The 22,031-nt window shown below is 42.0% G+C and overlaps 1 protein-coding gene across 7 annotated transcripts in view; it reads right to left on the reverse strand.

Moving 5' to 3' along the window:
- Nucleotides 1-22,031, reverse strand: part of FYB1 (FYN binding protein 1) — a 181,561-nt gene that overhangs the window by 158,004 nt on the left and 1,526 nt on the right. For 6 of the 7 annotated variants that reach the window (XR_014831194.1, XR_014831193.1, XR_014831192.1 and 3 more), the window contains exon 1: nt 17,070-17,131. The exons of the other annotated variant lie outside the window; for it this stretch is intronic. Coding sequence is in view for 3 of the 6 variants with exons in the window: in XM_085002135.1 (XP_084858261.1) it covers nt 17,070-17,072 (3 nt within the window). In the remaining 3 variants the exon portion in view is untranslated. Of the gene's footprint in view, nt 1-17,069; nt 17,132-22,031 lie in introns of those variants that run through there. 7 annotated transcript variants of the gene reach the window in all.

A 22,031-nucleotide genomic window follows, 5' to 3' on the forward strand; every position in this document is an offset into this window, starting at 1 on the left:
CAGCTTGGGGTAGTCAAGATGGCATGGTAGCATGCAAAATAATTGGGGAGATTCACATATGAATACGAAAGAGAATTTCAAGGCATTGACAAGAGAAATGGTGAAGGCAGAACATGGCAAGTCAGGGGGATTAAGAGTGGGGTGAGAATGAAAAGTCGAAAGTTTCTTGAAGGAAGACATGTGGAGCCTTGCATTAAAGGCAGCATCAGAGCTAGTTGGGCAGAGCAGAAAGCAGAGAAGTAGCACAAGCATAGCTACAAGGGGCATATATGGATGATCTTAAACTCTCTCTAGTGATATGTCTAGAAAAATAACTACAGGAGTTCCCGTCGTGGCTCAGTGGTTAATGAATCCGACTAGGAACCATGAGGTTGTGGGTTCGATCCCTGGCCTTTCTCAGTGGGTTAAGGATCTGGCATTGCCGTGAGCTGTGGCGTAGGCCATTGGCTACAGCTCTGATTCGACATCTAGCCTGGGAACCTCCATATGCCGCGGGAGAGGCCCTAGAAAAGGCAAAAAGACACACACAAAAAAAAAAAAGAAAGAAAAAAAAGAAAAGGAAAATAACTACTAAAATGTTAACTAGTTTTCTTCAGATAGTGGAATTTTTACTTTCTCTTTATTTTCCTATATATTTGGAAAATACTCATCATCATCATGCATCTCATTTTTATAAGAGGGGAAAATGAAGAAGCTACTTGCATTTAGAGAGAAAAATATATTTTGCTGATATCTCAGTAGATAAACAGAAACTCAGTAGATACATGCACTGGTTAAGAATGTAGAAGAAGGAGTATTGTACCAAAAGTCCCAGCTCCATTTGCCCAGTGTATTGACACAAACTTTCTACCCCACTTTTTATTATGAAAAATTGCAAGCATATCTAAAAGTTAAAATTGGAATTGAAAATGAATGCTAACATGCAGGCCCCCTCAGATTCTACAATTTTTAGCAGTTTATTATTCTTGCTTTTGCTTTATATCTACTCATTTATTCATTTACTTTTGTTTTTTTGACACCTTTCAAAATGATTTTCAGATATTAATAGTCTATTTGATACTAAATTCTGACTACCTACCAATTCTCTTGGCAAACACTCTTCCAGAAGGCTGTTATCCACTGAAATCTGACCTCATTTCCCATATCTAGGCACTGCTTCCTAACCAAAGGTCCCAAATCAGCTGCCTATCCAGAAGGTAATTTGCCAAACTTTACCCTATTTCTATATATCTAGAACTATGTAAATTATTCAATTCATGGGTTAGGCAAAATATCTGATCTGGGGTCATCAACTCTGTTTTTTCCAGGAACAAGCAGGTAGCATAAAAAGTGGGTATCTCCTGTAAGAAAATCCAGCGGGTGTGCTAATGGAGACTGCGTTGCCGTGAGCTGTGGTGTAAGTTGCAGATGTGGCTCAGATCCTGTGTGGCTGTGGCTGAGGCACAGGCCAGCAGCTGTAGCTCTGATTAGACCCCTAGCCTGGGAACCTCCATATGCTGTGGTGCAGCATTAAAAAAGCTTAAAAAAAAAAAAAAAAAAAGAGAGAGATGCAGTATGTCTCTAGTTTTTGCACATTGCTTGCCCAAGAAGGCAATATTCCCCCATCTCTGATGGATTGACTACCACTCTGTAATGAACCCAAAGAAAAGAGAACCGGTTTTCTCACTGATCAAAGGGTAGATGTAGTGTCATTTCTCAGGAATGTGCCAGCAGGTGCCAGCAGCCTTTTTTTTTTTTTTTTTTTTTTTTTTTTAAATCTATGTGGCTTGCAAGTTAAATAGAAGGAGTTACCCCATATGGAAGGGAAGACTGATTAGAAAAATGGGGATGTAGAAGGGTCAAGATATACGGAAATTTTATGTGGTCTTTCATACCCACTAGCCACTAAGATGTGGTCATTTGGCCTATTTCCTGGAACTTCCTCCTTCTTGCCCTGGTTATCAAATTCAGTCAATGTTTGCTCAGGTTGGCTAACTTTTACATCTATTGAGAACTGAAAACATCTCTGTGCAATGGCTACAGGTGGACTTTGCTTAGAAATCAGAAGTTACAACAATTCTACCCTTACAGTCTCTTCTTTGTTTGCTTGATAATTAACAACAGATAGTTTGGAAATTTCCCCCCTCCCCTTGCCCCACCCTCTAAGGAACTAATTTAAACAGTGTGTATCTTAGCCTTACGGTGTTGGGATAGTCTGTTCTGCTATTTAAAAAATTACACCCAGCCCTGAAATGCTGTCTCATGCAGTTGTGGGTATATGTGATAAAATTAGTTTCTTTTGGGCGACTGTCCTCTTGTGATAAAGTAAACTCAACTACTTCTCTTTCAAGATTGTAATGAATAAAATTGCCAGTAGGTCTTTGGGACTATGCCCATACATTGACAAAACAAAATGTATTCATTTAAGTTAAACCTCCCAAATGCCTATATATTAAAACCGTTTTTGCTAGGTTTCTCATGAATTCTTTCAATTACATTTCTGTTGTAGGTCAAATTCAGCAGATGTTTATTTCAACTCCACTTCTTTTGATCTCTGCCAGAATTTACATAAGGGTCAAATTTATTGTTGGCTTATCAGTGTTTGTTGCTCAAATCTGACTACAGACCAGTGATTCTGAGTTCTGGTTTTATAATCCCACTGGCTGGTTTTAAAAATCATATGACATATATGGCAAAATCCTGAAAATTTTAATGAAAACATTTAATTTTTTTGAAGTAATATTTTTTAAAACACTGTATAGCTTTTTTTTTTTTTTTTTTTTTTTTTTTGCTTTTTTTTTAAGGGCTTCACCCACAGCATATGGAAGTTCCCAGGTTAGGGGTTGAATTGGAGCTACAGCTGCCGGCCTACCCTACAGCCATGGCAACTCCGGATCTGAGCCACATCTACCACCTACACCACAGCCCATGGTAACACCAGATCCTTAACCTACTGAGTGAGGCCAGGGATTGAACCCGAATCCTCATGGATCCTAGATGGGTTCGTTAACCACTAAGCCACTAACGGAACTCTCGTTTAGCATTTTTAATGAAAAAAAAGTTAATTTTTATTGAAGTAACATTTTATTTAAAACAGTGTATAGCATTTTGAGGAAAAAGTGAGTTATATAAAAACAAAAGTTCCCAAAATGAAAAAAGAGAAATTTTTTTTTCTTTTTTTGGTTTTTAGGGCCAAACTAGCAACACATGGAGGTTCCCAGGCTAGGGGTCGAGTTGGAACTACAGCTGCCGGCCTACGTCACAACCACAGCAACTTGGGATCCTAGCCGTGTCTGCAATCTACACCACAGCTCATGGCAACACAGAATCCTTAACCCACTGAGTAAGGCCAGGGATCGAACCCACAACCTCGTGGTTCCTAGTCAGATTTGTTTCTGCTGTGCCATGACGGGAACTCCAAGAGAAACATCTTTTAAATGCTTCTAAAATCCCATTCTCAAAACAATTATTTTGACTCAAGTTCGTTTTGCAAATTCTTTGCAGGTTTTACTTACAAAATAAATATTTTAGAAAAATTTTGTATAGCTTTTGCTATGTGACAGGCATTTTTCTGAAGACATTAATATATAAACCTAGGCAAGCTTTATAACAACCTTAGTAAGTAGGTAGGTATAGTTATTCAGTTCTTTTTACCCATGGGGAAACTGAGACACAGAGAAGGTATATTGATCAAAGCCACATAGTTGAAAATGGGCAACAGTGAGATTCAAATCCAGGAAATTCAACTCCAGACCAGAGTCACTTTAGACTCTGTTCATTAAAAGTTTACCAATATCCACTTAAAGTTCCAAAACACTGGGTAAGAGTTTGCATAAGTGATCTTCAAATTGGGTTAAGCAGTAAATGAATAACTAAAGCAAACTTTGGATGTTTGAATCATTTGGAGAACTTAAAAGAAAAAAGCACCTGAGTCCCACCTAGGCAAGTGAGATCAGTATCTCTAGGGCTGGGGCTCCTGCAACTTAAGTTCAACTGGTGATTCCAACGTGCTGCCAGGTTGAGAACCACTGATCCAAACTTCTAGCTACAGCTTAGTACAGGGAATCTTAAACATAAGCATGCATCAGAATCACCTGGAGGACACATTAATACCCAAGTGGCTGGGTGTTAAACCCACACCCAGAAATTCTTATTCAATCAGTCTTGGGTTGAGCCTAAGAATTTCCATCAAGTTCCCAATTCAGTGATGCTGATCCTGCCGGTATAGGGACTACTACATTGAGAACAACTTTCTTAACAAGTTAGGATGGGGATAAAGGGGAGGGTAATAGAGACTTGGAAGAAACTGGACTAACTGTCCTACTGTCTCATCAACACTGACGCTGACACATTTCTTGTACTTTGTTGCTTTATCCAATAACACTGATGGAGGATGAGGGAAGAAAAAAAAGGGAAGATATGAACTAAAGGGAAGTGAGGGAAAAGAGATAGAGAAGGGGAATCAACTCTTCAGTACGCTAAGGTTTATGACTCTCTCACTGACCTAACAACATGTCACTGATGGATAGAATACAAAATGAGAAAATTTAAACATAGCTACCTGCAAAAAAAATTTCAGGGGAAAAGGATCAAGATTGCAGAGGCGTAAAGTGTTGCACTCACCTTCTCCCACAAACACATGAAAAAACCACATCTACATGTAGAATGATTTACACAGAACATCTACTGAACACTGGTAGAAGAACTTGAACCTCCAAAAAAGGGCAAGAAACCCACTATATAACTGGGTAAATAAAAAAGAAATTCACCTTTCTATGTCAGAAACAGAACAGAAATGAGTAAGACTGGAGGACTGAAGGACTGGCAGGGTGAGCTGTTGGTTCAGGGTACAGAAGTATGTGTTAGTTCAGCTTCTATAGAGCAACTGAAAACCTGAGCTAGAGTCATTCTTTGAAACCAAGGACAGGGGCAGATACACTTTTCCCCATCCTTAGAGCCAGGAAAGGAGACCAAATTATCAGTCACTAAGAATTACCTTGGATAGACAAGCAGTTCTCACCTGTGGATGAGAACATGGCACGGCGAGGGGGGGGGGCGGTGGAAGGAGCACATTTTGTAATATCTAGAAATGTTTTGTGTTGTCACAGTAAGGGGGCAAGGGTGCTATTAAGATCGGGTGGGTTGGGACTACAGATGCTGCTAAACATCCTATAACACACAAATGGGCTGAAACTGAGAAATGCTGGGCTAGATACAGCCCTAGAATCAGAATCTGGGTCAGGAAGCTGATTGATTTAGTAATGAATATGCTGATACGCAAAATTATTGTGGGCCTGGATCAGCTGTCAATATAGACCTGGTTCTTGGCTGGAGTCCTCATAAGGAGCAGAGATAAGCACATCACTAGAAAAGATGGAGAGATGGAAGCTAGAAAGAGAAAACTAAGCCATCAACAAACAAAACATTTTCAAATGGGTCTATAACACAAAATTCCAAAATACAGAGAGACCATTAATATGAAACAAAAACCCAACAAAATCAACAACTGAAAGATGGGTTGACTTTAACTTGAATTAAAATAATAGAACAATCTGAAAGTGACATTAAGAATTTAGGATACATCAAGAAAAAAATTAGTAATATCTATATCTAAGAAGAACATAAGAATATAGGATACAAAAATGGGGGGAAATCAGGCAAGAACAGGTGATTATCAAAAACAACCAATTCAAAAAATTAGAAATAAGGAGTTCCCATTGTGGCTCAGGGGATTAAGAAACTGACTAGTATCCATGAGGATGCAGTTCGATCCCTGGCCTCACTCAGTGGGTTAAGGATCCAGCATTGCCTCAAGCTGTGGCATAGGTCCCAGATGTGGCTTGGATCTGGCGTTGCTATGGCTGTGGTGTAAGTCTCGGCTGCAGCTTCGATTTGACCCCTAGCCTGGGAACTTCGATGTGTCACAGGAGTGGCCCTTAAAAAATTATAAATAAAAACTTAATCACTGAAACATAAATTCAATATATGGGATGAAGTATAGATTGGACACAGATAAGGTGAGAAACTATCCTCATCTGTGTAGGGCTGAGAAGTTTCTGGGACATGGGCCTTTAGTGCTAAAACTGGGAAAGTGCTGGGCAAAATAAGACCATTAATCACCATAGACACAGATGAAGGAAAACTTAGTGAACTGGAAAATGAAGTCATAAACTGATTTGGAATTCATCACAGAATCACAGAGATAAAAAAATTAGAAAAGCAGTTAAAATTATGTGGGATAAATTGAGTTTATCCAGCTTTTACCTAACAAGGACTCTAGACAAAGAAGCAAGGAAAGGGGAATTCCTATCATGGCACAGTGGAAATGAATCCAACTAGGAACCATGAAGTTGCAGGTTCGATCCCTGGCCTTGCTCAGTGGGTTAAGGATCCGGCATTGCAGTGAGCTGTGGTGTAGGTCGCAGACATGGCTTGGATCCTGTGTTGGCTGTGGCTCTGGAGTAGGCTAGCAGCTGTAGCTCTGATTGAACCCCTAGCCTGGGAACCTCCATATGCCATGGGTGTGGCCCTAAAAAGACAAAAGACAAAAAAAAAAAAAAAAGGAAAGAGGAAATTGTAGAGTAATAGTTTTTGAATAAATAACACCTGAGAATTTGATAGAGTTGAAGAACATCATTAGGCTTTGCATCAGGTTTTTGACAAGTACAGCCTGTGAGCCAAATCCAGCCTGCCGCCATTTTTATAAATAAAGGTTTTTTTTGGCGCACTGACACAACCTTTGTCTATGCATTGTCTACAGCTGTGTTCATGCTATAAAGGTAGAGCTGAACAGTTGTAATAGACCACAAAACCTACAGAACCAAAAATATTTACTCTCTGGCTCTTTTCAGGGGGCATTTATTATTTTTTTAAATTAAAGTATAGTTGATTTACTATGTTGTGCCATTTTCCTCTGTACAGCAAAGTGATTCATATCTTTTTTTAAAAAAAACTATCTAGCTCTTTACAGAAATGTTGTTGATGCCTGCTTTAAATTTACACTCTGAATACCAAGCAGAATAAATAAAAATCAATTCACATGCCTATGAAGCGTGGTAAAGCTGTAGAGTATAGAGAAAAAGAAATAACATCTTAAAAGGAAAGACAGTTTCACCTACAGGGCGTGACAATTAGACTTAAAAGAACAAAACAGCAACAATAGAATTCAAGGGGTTAAGTCTGAGAGTTCCAGGTTTTTGAGCACAAATCACCTATTCTGCTTGCTTGACCCAGAAGTAAATCTTATTCTGCTAAAAAAAAAAGGGGGGGGGGAGAAAGAATGAAAGAAAGAAAGGAAGGAAGGAAGAAAAAAGAAAGAAAGAAAAAAAGAAGCCAATGGGGTAAATCTGTAAAGTGCTGAGGAAAAGTATCAATTTAGAATATTTATATACAGCTAAACTAACATTTATGAGTGAAGTCAAAATGAAAATGTTTTCAGTCATACAAGACCCAACATACATTGCAGAATGCAACATTACTCTTCTTCCAAATGGGTACCCAACTCCGCCGTTCCCCTGAATTCATGGGGATTATACATCCCCACATCTCTGTCCTATGCAGCCGAGGCATGACTGTGTAACTTATTCTAGATAACTGAGTGAAAATGAAGTACATCTCTTTCAAGCCAGAAGTTTTAATAACTAGAAATAGAGTTGCTTGCTAATGGTCAGTGGGTCACTACACTGTATTTAGATTCTTGTTGTATTTGGGAGGAAAATAACAGAAACACTAACTGTAGAAATTTTTAGACAATGGGTGAGAGCATGTGTACTTGGGTAAGAAGAGAACTGAATCTAGAGTAGAAGAGCAAGGCGGAAGAAACAATACACATGGAATTTTATAAGTATATGGACCTACTGGTCACAGAGTTAGGAGACTAGACAATATCCATATATAGGAAATGGGCATATATCAAAGGAGGCATCAGAGCAGAAGGGGAAAAGAACAGACTAAAATAAATAGTACTTGACAACTGGTTACACCTTGGGAATATATTAGACGCCTACTTCACATCACAAGTATAAATAAAAGTGATTATTAAGGACCTAAACATGAAAACCAAATCTTTAAAACATTTAGAGAAAAGTTTAGAAAATATCTTTAATATTTGATAATAGAGAATACCCTTATTTATTTATTTATTTATTTATTTATTTATGTATTGCTGCACCCTCGGCATGTGGAAGCTCCTGGGCCAGGGACTGAACTGGAGCTACAGCAGTGACCCAAGCAACTACAGTGACAGAGCCAGATCTTTAACCTGCTGTATCATAAGAGAACTTACTTTATAAAAACGACATCAGGGAGTTCCCATTGTGGCTCAGCAGAAAGGAATCCTGACTAGTAACCCTAAGGTTGTGGGTTTGATCCCTGGCCTCGCTCAGTGGGTTAAGGATCCAGCGTTGCCTTGAGCAGATGTGGCTCAGATCTACATTGCTGGGGCTGTGGCTGAGGCCTGAAGCCACAGCTCCTATTAGACCCCTAGCCTGGGAACCTCCATGTGCTTCTGTGCAGCCCTAAAAAGACGCACACACACAAACCACCAAAACCAAAAAAACAAACAAGAAAAAGCCATGGCAGGAAAGGCAAGCTGCTACTCTTGGAGTAGGTCTTCCTCTGCTGTTGGGAGGAGGGGCATGGAATTGGAGGAGGGGCATGGAATTGGGGAAGGGCAGAAAGAGCGCTTCAACTTTTTTTGATTTTTTTGAAAAGATGGCAAAATGGCAACAACATATGTGACCTCTAGGCAGTGAGTTTGTATTTGGTTCGTGATTTGTTTCATAATATACTATAATATTTTTTAAAGAGAAAGACATGACAGGAAAGAAAGGGCCCTTAGAATGTATCTCTAAGAATTAGGGAAGTGCTGTTGAAGTTACCAAATCCAGAACTGGGCCCCACACCCACTTGCTCCGAGAGCAAGGGTGCTGCCCATTTAGTGTCTGCTCAAATCTGCTCTAAAAAGGTTCCTCTCGTTTCTTCCTGCGCTTTGACCTCTGGATGAGTGCAGCCTTCTAGAATCTGAACTTTTTGCTTTGGTCTTAAAACTCATGTGTCATAACAGAGAAGGTTTTTTTTTGTTTGTTTTTTTTGTTTTTTTTTAAATTTGTTTGTTTGTTTAAACATATTGGTCTAGATCTTGCAACAAAAAAAGAGGTAGCTCCTTTGCAGAAGCAGAGGATGTAAATAGAGTGAGAGAAGAGGGTAGGGGCATGTGTGAAGGGAGTGTGGAGGGATGAGTGGGTTTCTCTTGGGGTTGGTATCATGTCATTCACGACAGTGATTGACCACCCTCTGGCTTACACTCTAAGGACAAGAATCACTGCTCTCCCTGAAAGAAGTGGGCTGGAACCCCAACTCCTAGAGAAATTCCTCTAGCACAGATCTCATGCTCTGATTTCCCTGGGATGCCAGCTCTCTGCTGGGCCTCCACTGCAGCCCTCAAATTATTTGCAGATCCCAAACCCATTCCCCTCTCAAACCCTACACTTATTTTGATTATTAGTATTATTTTTTTGCTCTTTAGGCCGCACCCGCAGCATATAGAGGAGAGGTTCCCAGTCCAATCGGAACTGTAGCTGCTGGCCTACACCACAGCCACAGCGATGCCAGATCCTTTACACACTGAGCAAGGCCAGGGATTGAACCCACATCCTCATGGATATGAGTTGGGTTCTTAGCAGAGCTTCTGTGTCTGCCCACTTGCATCTCTCACAATCGTCCTAGCTTAATAAATCTATTTCTTGCCTATCCAAAAAAAGGTCAGGTTCTTAACCTACTGAGCCCCAGTGGGAACTCCTCAAAATGTGAAGCCGATAAAGGCACTCAGGCCTTTGCTTGGGAGCCTCCAGTGACTGCCAGGGTGAAGAGAATAAGATCAAATTTCTTGTCTTGGCCCTCCAGACCTAGCAAGAGGTGGCTGCTGCTTATTTCTAGAAACCACCTCTTGCCCCCTCTCTCCTCTTGCTTTCCTCCAACCACCCTGTCTTCTTGCAGATACAGGTGCTCCACTGCCTCGAATCCTTTGCACCAACCGTTGCTTGTGCTTGAAACAGTCTTTACTGCCACCTTCCTGTGCCCAGCTTATTCTCACTTTTTGGTGCAGTAATTCTCAGCCTGTGCTGGGCCCCACTTCCCACCTCAAAGTTTCCATGTAACAGGTCTGGGCTGGGGCTATGATTTATAAGCTACTCACATTATTCCAATGTGCAACCAAGATTGAGAACCACTGCTTTATTTTATTTATTTATTTATTTATTTATTTTTGTCTTTTTTTTTTTTTTTTTTTTTTTTTTTTTTTTTTTGTCTTTTCCAGGGCTGCACCCAAGGCATATGGAAGTTCCTGGACTAGGGGTCTAATTGGAGCTATGGCACCAGCCTACACCACAGCCACATCAACTTGGGATCCGAGCCGCGTTTGCGACCTACATCACAGCTCACGGCAACGCCAGATCCTTAACCTACTGATCGAGGCCAGGGATCAAACCTGCAGCCTCATGGTTCCTAGTCAGATTTGTTTCCGCTATGCCACGATGGGAACTCCACCATTGCTTTAGTTTAAATATCACCTCATCAAAGACCAGGCCCCTATCTAGAGAGGATGTTTCCTATATTTGTTTTATCTCAGCTCCTTATTTACGTCCTTCATAGCTCACTGCCTGGTATTTTACTTGTTTACTTGAATTAACTTTTCCTCTCCTGGGGAACAGTGGTCTTCTGAGTGTGGATCCTAGACCAGCAGCATCAGCGTTGCTTGGAAACTTATCAGAAATGCAAATTCCCAGGCTCCATCCCCAACCTCCAGGCGATTCTGATGCATGCTAATGTGGGAGCCCCACTGCACTAAGAGTGAGCCCCAGGAAGCCAGGACCCCTCCTGTGTTCTTCAGCTGGCATTCATTTTTTTTTGGCCCACAGCATGTGGAAGTTCCCAGGCCAGGGATCCTGTGCCACTGTGATAATAATGCCAAATCTTTAACAACTAGGCTACCAGGGAACTCCTTCACCCTGCAACCCTGCATTCTTGTCCAGCAGAGCCCAACGTGGAGCAGGGGCTCAATAAACCTTCACTGAATAAAAAGTGATGATGACATATTTCTTTGTTAGTAGCTCACGTGTGAACTGAAAGATGATTGAAAGGAGCAAAACAAACTAATAAACCCTCAAACTAGAGTTCCCTGGTGGCTCATCGGGTTAAGGACCCAGCATTGTCACTGCAGTGGCTTGGGTTGCTGCTGTGGCAAGGGTTCAGTCCTTGTCTTGGGCACTTCCAAATGCCACGTGCATGGCCAAAAACAAACAAGCAAACAAAAAACCTAAAAACCCCAAACCAACTTTTATTTCATTTCTTAAAACCTTTAAGATTTATTCATAAAAGATTTATTTTTCTCCTCACGATGAACATACAAAAAAGTGTGCCTTATTTGATATCTGCTCATCCCTTTTTTCCCCCAGAAAATTCTACAACTGGGAATGTACCTAAACATACTTGTCATGGGGACAGGTATCTTTTTATTTCTATTTAGGGCAGGGCTGTGAATCGAGCTGATTTACCTAAGGTTGCAGATTAATTTCTGCAAGGCCAGATGTTGGAGAAGTAGAATCCCACTGTCATTACTTTTTGCTTCTAAAATGTGGAATCATATGATAAGGAACATCAAGGAACACCTAGGCCAACATCTACCTTTACTGAGCAGCTTGAGAGAGAGCTGGAGAGAGTGGGTCAAGATCCTATTATAGGTTAAGGGTATGCTGGGCCTAGAACCCCCCACTCCTTACCACTGTGTGGGTAAAACCCATCATTCCTTTTCCGGTTTTTTTGGGCCATGCTTGCTGCCTGCACAAGTTCCTGAGCCAGGGATCAAACCCTCTCTGCAGCTGTGACCTGAGCCACAGCAGTGACAATGTTGGCTTCTGAACCCACTGAGCCACCAGGGAACTCCAAAACCAATCCTTTTCTTTCTTTCTTTTTCCTTTTTTTTTGGTCTTTTTAGAGCTGAATCTGTGACATACGGAAATTCCCAGGCTAGGGGTTGAATCGGAGCTTGCTGGCCTACGCCACAGCCATGGCAACACCAGATCCTTAACCCCTGGGCGAGGTCAGGGATTGAATCCATGTCCTCATGGACACTAGTTGGGTTCATTACCACTGAGCCACAACGGGAACACCCCCATCATTCTTAATAGCTGATGTCCTTCTCACAAAGCCCAGTGTACTTTTTTTTTTTTTTTTTTTTTTTTTTGTCTTTTTGCTATTTCTTGGGCCGCTCCCTCGGCATATGGAGGTTCCCAGGCTAGGGGTTGAATCGGAGCTGCAGCCACTGGCCTATGCCAGAGCCACAGCAACGCGGATCCGAGCCGCGTCTGCAACCTACACCACAGCTCACGGCAATGCTGGATCGTTAACCCACTGAGCAAGGGCAGGGACCGAACCCGCAACCTCATGGTTCCTAGTCGGATTCGTTAACCACTGCGCCACGACAGGAACTCCTCAGTGTACTTTTCTGCCTTATTCTCACAAGTTTCCACAGTTCCTCTACCCATAAGTTATAGGGAGAGGGCAATAAAAAGTGAATTGTGCATAATCAGGAGGAGGAGGCGTCAGTCATACCAGTTACCCAGCAGGTGAGCTTGGGGCAAGGGGGAGGGAGCATCTGCTCATTGAATCCTGCTTTCTGAACCACACAGCCAGGACCCCCTTCAGTCTCCCTTCCCAGGGGCTCTGCAAGATTTCAATCAAGTAAGAATTCTGAAAATAAGATGATTCCTAATGGCAACAGCAGAAGAATCCCAAATCTAACAGAGGCGATCACCAGCCTGAGGAAAGGCCCCTCACATGCCAAAGAGCGCGTCCTGGGCTTTTCGTGGACCACCTTGCTGTGTCTTCCTCTGCACCTACTCTTTTACTTTTTCTCGGATGCAGCGTAATGTAGAAAAGCCCATGCTCTGAGGGCAGATAGAATTGTGCCCACACTCCAGCCCCAATATTCAGTTGCTCTGTGACTGTGAGCAACTGAGTCACCCTTCCCAAGACTTCATCTTCTCAGCTGGAAAATAGGGACAATCGCAGTAAATCTTTGTGAGGGTTGTTACAGGAATTTAATGGGCTGCATAGGTCAAAGCTCACAAATGTTAACTGCCATTATCATCCTCCTCCTGTGTTCACTGGGAGTCTTTATGCCTCTTGAGGAAATCATTTATTTGGGGCTGAAAACAAAGAAACCAACATTCATTCAGTGTCTGGCTGGTGCCTGCCCTGAAATAGATGCTTTATAATCTCCATCTTATTTACTCCTTTTTTTTTTTTTTTTTTTTTTTTTTTGTCTTTTTGCCATTTTCTTGGGCCGCTCTCGCGGCATATGGAGGTTCCCAGGTTAGGGGTCGAATCGGAGCTGTAGCCACCGGCCTACGCCAGAGCCACAGCAACGCGGGATGCGAGCCACGTCTGCAATCTACACCACAGCTTACGGCAACGTCGGATGGTTAACCCACTGAGCAAGGCCAGGGATCGAACCTGCAACCTCATGGTTCCTAGTCGGATTTGTTAACCACTGAGCCACGACGGGAGCTCCCCTTATTTACTCCTTAAAATAACCCTGTGCAAATGTTACTATCATCATCACCATCTTCATCACTGTCGGAGGAGACAAACTCAGAGCTTAAGTGACTTGTGAAAAAAACACATAACTAGTAAGCAGAGCATAAGAATCCAGGAATATGGCCCTTTGACTGATCCATGATGTTTTCCAAGGAGAAAAAATAGAAAGAGTTTTTTTCTTCCTTTAATATGCTACGAGCCTTTCTTCAACTTCTCATAGAATGTCAGAGGCAGTGTTGGGGAGAGAGACACTAAAGGAAATCTATTTCTTCCTTAGTATAACTTTGATATGCTACAAAGATCAGCAGGTATATACCATAACTGCAATTGGGAAATTCATTTACTTTGGCACTACATAGTAGGTAAACTTAAAATAGATTAACAAGGGGGTAACATATTAAAAGTCTAAATATATCTGTTTTTTTACCCATTTATTCTTCTAGTAGTTCTGCCGATGGAAAATAATCAGGCAATGTATATAAAAGAATGCTTGTGACAGTCTCGCCTATGTTACCATAAAGAGAACTGAAATAAGAAACAATCTTAGCATTCAACTGTATGGAAATTATTAAAACAAATTATGGAATACAATGCAGTCATTAAAAATGATTCTTCATTAAAAGTTCTTGCATAACTTGGATATTTTTCAAGATATATATATTTATTTATTTATTTGGTCTTTTTGCCATTTCTTAGGTCACTCCCATGGCATATGGAGGTACCCAGGCTAGGGGTCGAATCTGAGCTGTAGCCACCAGCCTACGCCAGAGCCACAGCAACGAGGGATCCAAGCCGCATCTGCAACCTACACCACAGCTCATGGCAACGCTGGATCCTTAACCCACTGAGCAAGGCCAGGGATCGAACCCTCAACCTCATGGTTCCTGGTCGGATTCGTTAAACACTGAGCCATGATGGGAACTCCTCAAGATATTTTAAATAAAAAAGCAGGTAAGGAAATGCTATATAAAGTGTGATAGTGCTTATAGAAAACTATTTTTAAATAAGGAAAAAAAAGAAAAAAGAAGAAAATTAGGGCCATGCCTGTGGCATATGGACATTCCTAGGCTAGGGGTCAAATCAGAGCTACAGCTGCTGACCTACACCACAGCCAAAGCAATGCCAGATTTGAGCTGAGTCTGAGACCTACACCATAGTTCACGGCAGCACCGGATCCTTAACCCACTGAGCAAGGTTAGGGGTCGAACCTGAATCCTCATGGATTCTAGTCGGGTTCTTAAACCACTGAGCCACAAGGAATTCCCTATAAGATATATTTTTATTTTATTTATTTATTTTTTCTTTTTAGGGCCGAACCCACGGCATGTGGAATTTCCCAGGCTAGGAATCAAATTGCAGCTAGCTGCCAGCCTACACCACAGCCACAGCAATGTGGGATCTGAGCCATGTCTGTGACCTACATCACAGCTCACACCAATGCCAGTTTCTTAACCCACTGAGCGAAGCCAGGGACCAAAACTGTGTCCTCATGGATACTAGTCGGGTTCGTTAACCACTGAGCCACGATGGGGAACTGCCTAAGATATATTTTTAAATGACAAAATTCTAAAAGGATCTGGATGAATTTAACAGTGATTGCCCCTGAGGTTATAGAAATATACTAAATATGTATTATGTCATTTCTTCATTTCTGCATATCTATATTTCTAAGAAATTTTCTCTAATAATGTGTTACTCTTTTTTTTATTTTTTATTTTTTTTGACATTTCTTGGGCCGCTTGCGTGGCATATGGAGGTTCCTGGGCTAGGGGTCCAATCAGAGCTGTAGCCACCAGCCTACACCAGAGCCACAGCAACGTGGGATCTGAGCTGCGTCTGCAACCTACACCACAGCTCATGGCAACGCCAGATTGTTAACCCACTGAGCAAGGCCAGGGATCGAACCAGCAACCTCATGGTTCCTAGTCGGATTCATTAACCACTGAGCCATGACAGGAACTCCGGATGTGTGTTACTCTGGTAATAATAAGACAGAAATATTTCTCTCTCTCTCTCTCTCTTTTTTTTTTTTTTGCATGCATAATTTCCTGCCAGGGATCAAACTTGTTGCCGCCACAGCAGTTGCGGTGGTGGATCCTTAACTCACTAGACCACCAGGGAACTCCAAGACGATGATCTCTTATTTATGTTTGACACCAAACACACACTACCCAGTTACACCTTTCTTTCTTTTTTCTTATATTATCATCCTGTTTCCCTTAAGAAAATCCAAACAACCCTATAAAGCACAGTTCCCTTATTTACTTTTGAAGACGATATCAGTAATGAAGGTCAAGCTCCCCTCTAAGAATCCTGGATCTGAAGACCCAGTTTGCAAACACTAGAGGGGCTTGTAAATCTCACCTTGACAGGTGACTGCCTTCCTCTACCCATGGGGCTGCAGGGAGAGTCCATGAACTACCATTTCCACCCGCCGCGCCCCCTTGTGGTATTCCTCTCCCCATGACTCTCCTCCCCCTCTCCTCGTGGTGAGATTACACTCTCTCAACCCCTGCACATTCGCCTTTTGGCTCAAAAGATTTCAGAGCTCAAACACACGCCACGAAGCCTTCGCCATCTCTATTCTAGTGCCTGCGGCGCACTCCCTCCCCCCACGGAGTACCTGTAGGGGTACTTGCCTCAGTCCCCACCTGCTCACTTGGAGCTGCCAAAGGAAGGAATCCTCTCCATGACAAGAGAAGGGATAACGGATCTCTAGGTTCCTGGGGGCTGCGGAGTCGGGGAGGGGGATGTGGGCTACAAAGTGGACTGTCTTCTGGACTCTGGGAGCCTGAGAACAGCACACACGCAAGAGCTCAGCCAATTGTACAGAGAAATAATAGAAACCGTGCAGCAGGATATTAATGCTGTGGTTCAGCAACGCTACGGGTTGAATGTAGCCAGCTGTTATGGTACCCTGGGAACTCAGGCACTCTTTTAAGTGCTCTCCAAATGGTGACTTTCAGTTAACTTCGGGGAACACAACCCGTCCTTAAGATTTGGACTATTTGGGCTTTGTTTGCTTCTGTTAATTAAAACAACAAAATGCGTTTTCTTAAACAGAAGAGTTCCTTTTATAAAACACAGTATGTTGTCAAAATAGCATTCATCCTCGGCAATATTGCCCAATGTATATACCACTGGAGCGCTGGTCAGGGTTCCAAAATGCTCATAAAAGGAAACTTGACTACACTGGTTTCTAACATTCAACCATCTAAACAAGCAAAGATGAAGAACGCAGCTTTTCTTTCTTTAAGGCATAGCTCTTCCTCTATTCTGAAATCTAGAATCAGAAAACGGAACTCTTGAAGCCACCGTCTCTGGTATAATAAAGCCTTAGTAGTATGTTAGGAAATATAACAATGATGAGATAAGCAAAAATTCCAAAGGCTTGGAGGACCGGCCCTGAAACACCCCCACGCCTCTCCACTCTACCTAGAAAGGATTAGATGTTTGCTAGGAGATGAAGCAGAGGTATAAAATCTACTACTTACCATTTTTATTGTAAAGACTTGAAGTCCTGGCACACAGCGACCCAGAAGATGCTGTCAGAGTCTGACAGTGAGTGTGCAACTTTGCTAGGCAGGGTGTACTTCCTTTTTTGAAATGTGTGGTCTGTCCAGTCTTCACACATTGATATATAAGGTTTATTTGCATGTTATCTCAGCTCTCAGAGCATTTGTATAACTGACCAGGTTTATCCAGATATTACACATTAATAATATGAAAACAGCTACAGGTGAAGCTCTGAAGTCTGGAAGACTGACATAAAATTTTTTAAAAAGTGCCTGAATAGTAAATCCCATGTATGTTATTAGCTCGCTTTACATAAAATGTGTATTTGTGGATCTATCATCTGTTTATCTATCAAGGACTCACATCAAAGTGTTAACAATAGGAGTTCCCATTGTGGCGCAGCAGTAACCTGACTAGTATCCATGAGGATGTGGGTTCGATCCCTGGCCCTTCTCAGTGGGTTAAGGATCTGGATCTGGCATTTCTGTGAGCTTCGGCATAGGTCATAAACGTGGCTTGGATCCTGTGTTGTCATGGCTGTGGCGTAGGCTGGCAGCTGCAGCTCCAATTCGGCCCCTAGCCTGGGAACTGTCTTTCTTTCTTTCTTTTTTTTTCTTTCTTTCTCTCTCTCTCTCTCTCTTTCCTTCCTTCCTTCCTTCCTTCCTTTCTTCTTTCTTTCTTTCTTTCTTTCTTTCTTTCTTTCTTTCTTTCTTTCTTTCTTTCTTTCTTTCTTTCTTTTTTTTGCTTTTTAGGGCCACACCTGCAGCATATGGAGGTTCCCAGGCTAGAGGTCAAATTGGAGCTGCAGCTGCTGGCCTACATCACAGCCACAGCAACTCTGGATTCAAGCAGCGTCTTCGACCTACACCACAGCTCATGGCAACACCGGATCCTTAACCCACTGAGCAGGGCCAGTGATTGAACACACAACCTCATGGTTCCTAGTTGGATTTGTTTCCACTGCTCCATGCTGGGAACTCCTAGCCTGGGAACTTTCAAATGCCAAAGGTGTGGCCCTAAAAAACAAACAAACAAAAAAAACCCCTTAAAATATTTAAGGCAGTTCCTGTTGTGGTATAGCAGAAATGAATCCAGCTAGTATCCATGAGGTTGCGTGTTTGATCCCTGGCCTCGCTCAGTGGGTTAAGGATCTGACTTGCTGTGAGTTGTGATGCAGGTCGCAGACCTGGCTTGGATCCCACATTGTTGTGGCTGTGGGATAGGCCAGCAGCTGTAGCTCCGATTTGACTCCTAGCCTGGGAACTTCCATATGCCATGGGTGTGGCCCTACAAGGCAAAAAAAAAAAAAAAAAAAAGTTAACAGTGGTTGACCTAAGTGGAGGTATTATCACAAATAATTCTTGTTTTGTATTTTGCTGACTTTTTGACTTTTTTATTTTGTGTATGTAATGCTTGTTTCTTTCTTTCTTTTTTTTTTTCCCCCCTTGGGCTGCACCTGTGGCATATGGAAGTTCCCAGGCTAGAGGTTGAATCAGAGCTGCAGCTGGCAGTATTAGCCACAGCCACAGCAATGCCAGATCTGAGGACCTACACCACAGCTCACAGCAATGCTGGATCTTTAACCCACTGAACAAGGCCAGGGATTGAACCCTTATCCTCATGGATACTAGTCAGGTTCATCACCGCTGAGCAACAGCAGGAATTCCTTATAATAATTGTTTAGAACAAAACAATAATCTTAAAAAGAAGAGAAGGATCATGACAACTTTAATCAACTCCAAATGTATTTAAACCTATCTCACCAATATTTAAATAGTGAACATATTAATAAGTTTATCACAGGGTGTTATTAATTTCATAGAAAATATAAAGTAAGTGTCAGTCTAGGTTCATGCATTAACTTTTTGGTAATATTCATTAGCATAGATGCCTTAGTGTCTCAGACTGGTGAATAGAGATTCTTGAGTTAAGGACATGATATTTGCTCCCAACTTGTCAGATTTCCCGCCAATCTTCTGTAATACTTGTCTGAACACATACTGGTACATGGATTTATCTCTTTTATTTTTTATTTTTTGCTTTTTAGGGCCACACCTGCAGCATATGGAGGTTCCCAGGCTAGGGGTCCAACTTGAGCTACAGCTGCCGGCCTACGCCACAGCCACAGCAACACAGGATCCAAGCCTCATCTGTGACGAAAGCTCATGACAAAGCCAGATCCTTAACTCACCGAGCAAGGCCAGGAATCAAACCCGCAACCTCATGGATACTAGTTGGAATCGTTTCCGCTTCACCATGATGAAAATTCCTCTCCTTTATTTTTAATATATATAATATATACATATAGATAGATAGAAAGATAGATAGACACTAAGGTAATTTCAAGGGCTGAAGATAATCTTTGTGTCCTATTGCAAAGGAAAGGCAACTGACTCCTTTATTTTGGGTTGTAAATTTCTAGATCTTGTTACTGCATTAACTAGTAAATGAACACCAAAGTTTTTCATTTAATCCTGAGCTAATGCTAATTACTACTATGACAATAAAATCCTTTATTAAAAGGATGTTCCCTATTATGTATTTCTTAAAATGAAAATGTTTTTCAGAATCAAGATATGGTTAGGAATATGGAAGGAGTCATTGCCAGGACAAGGTAAAAAGGCAGGGCAAGAGTCATGTCCCAGGGGAAAAAAAAACCCTGAGATTGCCTGGAAACCTGTAGGTATTTTAAAGAAGGGTGGTGCTTGATATAGTCAGGAGTTAGGAGGGTTGTCAGGAATCTGAAATTGCACCGTCTCTGGCACATAGTAAACCATCAATGAATGAGTGGAACAGGAAAATGAAGGCAAGGCAGATATGAGAACCAGGTAAGCTTTCAGATATAAGCCATTGCCAGAAGAAGACCTTGAGATGGAGACATTCTTTAGTTTAACCAGAAAGCTTCTCGTTCATTATCTGCTGGGACAGTACAGTTTAGAGTCTAAAGCAGAGGCTTTTAATCTGGCAGCACATTAAAATCATCTGGGTAGATTTAAAAAATCCCAGTTCCTTTGGAATTCCCATTGGGGCTCAGAGGTAACAAACCTGAATAGCATTCTTGAGAGGACGCAGGTTTGATCCCTGGCCTCACTCGGTGGGTTAAGGTTCCAGTGTTGCTGTGAGCTGTGGTGTAGGTCACAGATGTGGCTTGGATCAGGTGTTGCTGTGGCTGTGGTGTAGGCCAGCAGCTGTAGCTCCGATTCGACCCCTAGCCTGGGAACTTCCATATGTCGCAGGCATGGCTGTGAAAAAAAAAAGATCTAAAAAAAAAAAAAAAATTCCAGCTCCCAGGCTTAACCCCAGACCATTAAATAAACATCCTACCTAGTTTTGAGGCCCAAAGGTCAGTACTTTTTAAAGTTCTTCATCTGGTTTCAAGGTGAAGGCAAATCTGGGCTCTAAAAGGATGGGCTACCAGCAATCCCACTCCTGGGCATCTATCCAGGGAAAACTATGACTCGAAAAGACACATGTACTCCAATGTTCATTGCAGCTTTGTATACAATAGCCAAGACATGGAGACAATGTCCACTGACAGAGGAATGGATAAAGAAGATGTGGTACATATATACAATGGAATATGACTCAGCCATTAAAATGAACAAAATACCGGCATTTTTAGCAACATGGATGAACCTACAAATTATCATGCTAAGTGAAGTAAGTCAGACAATGAGACAACATCAAATGCTCTCGTTTACATGTGGTATCTTAAAAAAGGACACAATGAACTTCTTTGCAGTCTGACTCACAGACTTTGAAAAACTTATGGTTTCCAAAGGAGACAGGTTAGGGCGTGGGAGGATACACTGAGGGTTTGGGATGGAAATGCTATAAAATTTGGTTGTGATGATTATTGTACAACTATAAATGTGATAAAATTCATTGAGTAATAAAAAAATAAAAGGATGAGCAAGTTACTCCTACGAGGAAGATGATAAACAGATTAGCAGGCAAGACTTGTCAGTAGAAATACTAAAAACAAGCGGGGAGTTCCCGTCGTGGCGCAGTGGTTAACGAATCCGACTAGGAACCATGAGGTTGCGGGTTCGGTCCCTGCCCTTGCTCAGTGGGTTAAGGATCCGGCATTGCCGTGAGCTGTGGTGTAGATTGCAGACGTGGCTCGGATCCAGCGTTGCTGTGGCTCTGGCGTAGCCTGGGAACCTCCATATGCCGCGGGAGTGGCCCAAGAAATAGCAACAACAAAAGACAAAAAGACAAAAGACCGAAATACTAAAAACAAGCGGGACACTATGGAGCTTCTGGACATACAAGACTTTCTGTGTCTCCCATTTCTGAGTTTTAGGGAAAAAGCTTCAGCCTCCAGGACATTCCCTGAGTTCCAAAGGGAAGGTTCAGTTGCTGAGCAGAGAAAGGAGGGGTGCAGAGTAAAGCGAGGAGCTGTTCAGAAATAACAGTGCAGCCTTGGGGTAGGGTCCTGGTTCGCTTCAGGGAATATGCATAACAATATCTTTGAGGACGTCTGCAGAACAAAAACCCCCAATGAATGAAAACTAGAGAGGAGGACCACCAGAACCAGGCTCGGGGCCACTGAACAACAACTTGGAAGAAGAATGAAAACTTGCATCTACCCTGATCTTTATCTACAGCCCTATTTTCAGCTCCCAAACTGTAAAACCACTTCCTCTTCTCTTCCAAAGGAGGGCACCGTCTTTAGGGCATTAGCCTGCTGTGGCCTCCTTTGCCTGGCAAAGCGATAAAGCTAGTTTTTTCTCCCTCACCCAAACCTCTCTCCCTGTGTCTCCATTCGGCACTGGTGGACAGAGGCCAAGTTTTGGCAACAGTAATCCTGACACTCTGAAACGGTTTATTATTCAGATTATCAACATATTTTTACCATGCGCTATGTAGTAATGACTGATTCTTGATCATTCTATGATTTTCTCTCTGTGCCTGTAAATTGGACAAAAATTACATAA

The sequence above is a fragment of the Sus scrofa genome, chromosome 16 (assembly GCF_054392235.1).
Source record: "Sus scrofa isolate SSC_HxYL_T2T_F1_AM1 chromosome 16, Sscrofa_HxYL_maternal_Yorkshire_Landrace_v2.0, whole genome shotgun sequence".
In the NCBI taxonomy this organism is placed as follows: domain Eukaryota; kingdom Metazoa; phylum Chordata; class Mammalia; order Artiodactyla; family Suidae; genus Sus; species Sus scrofa.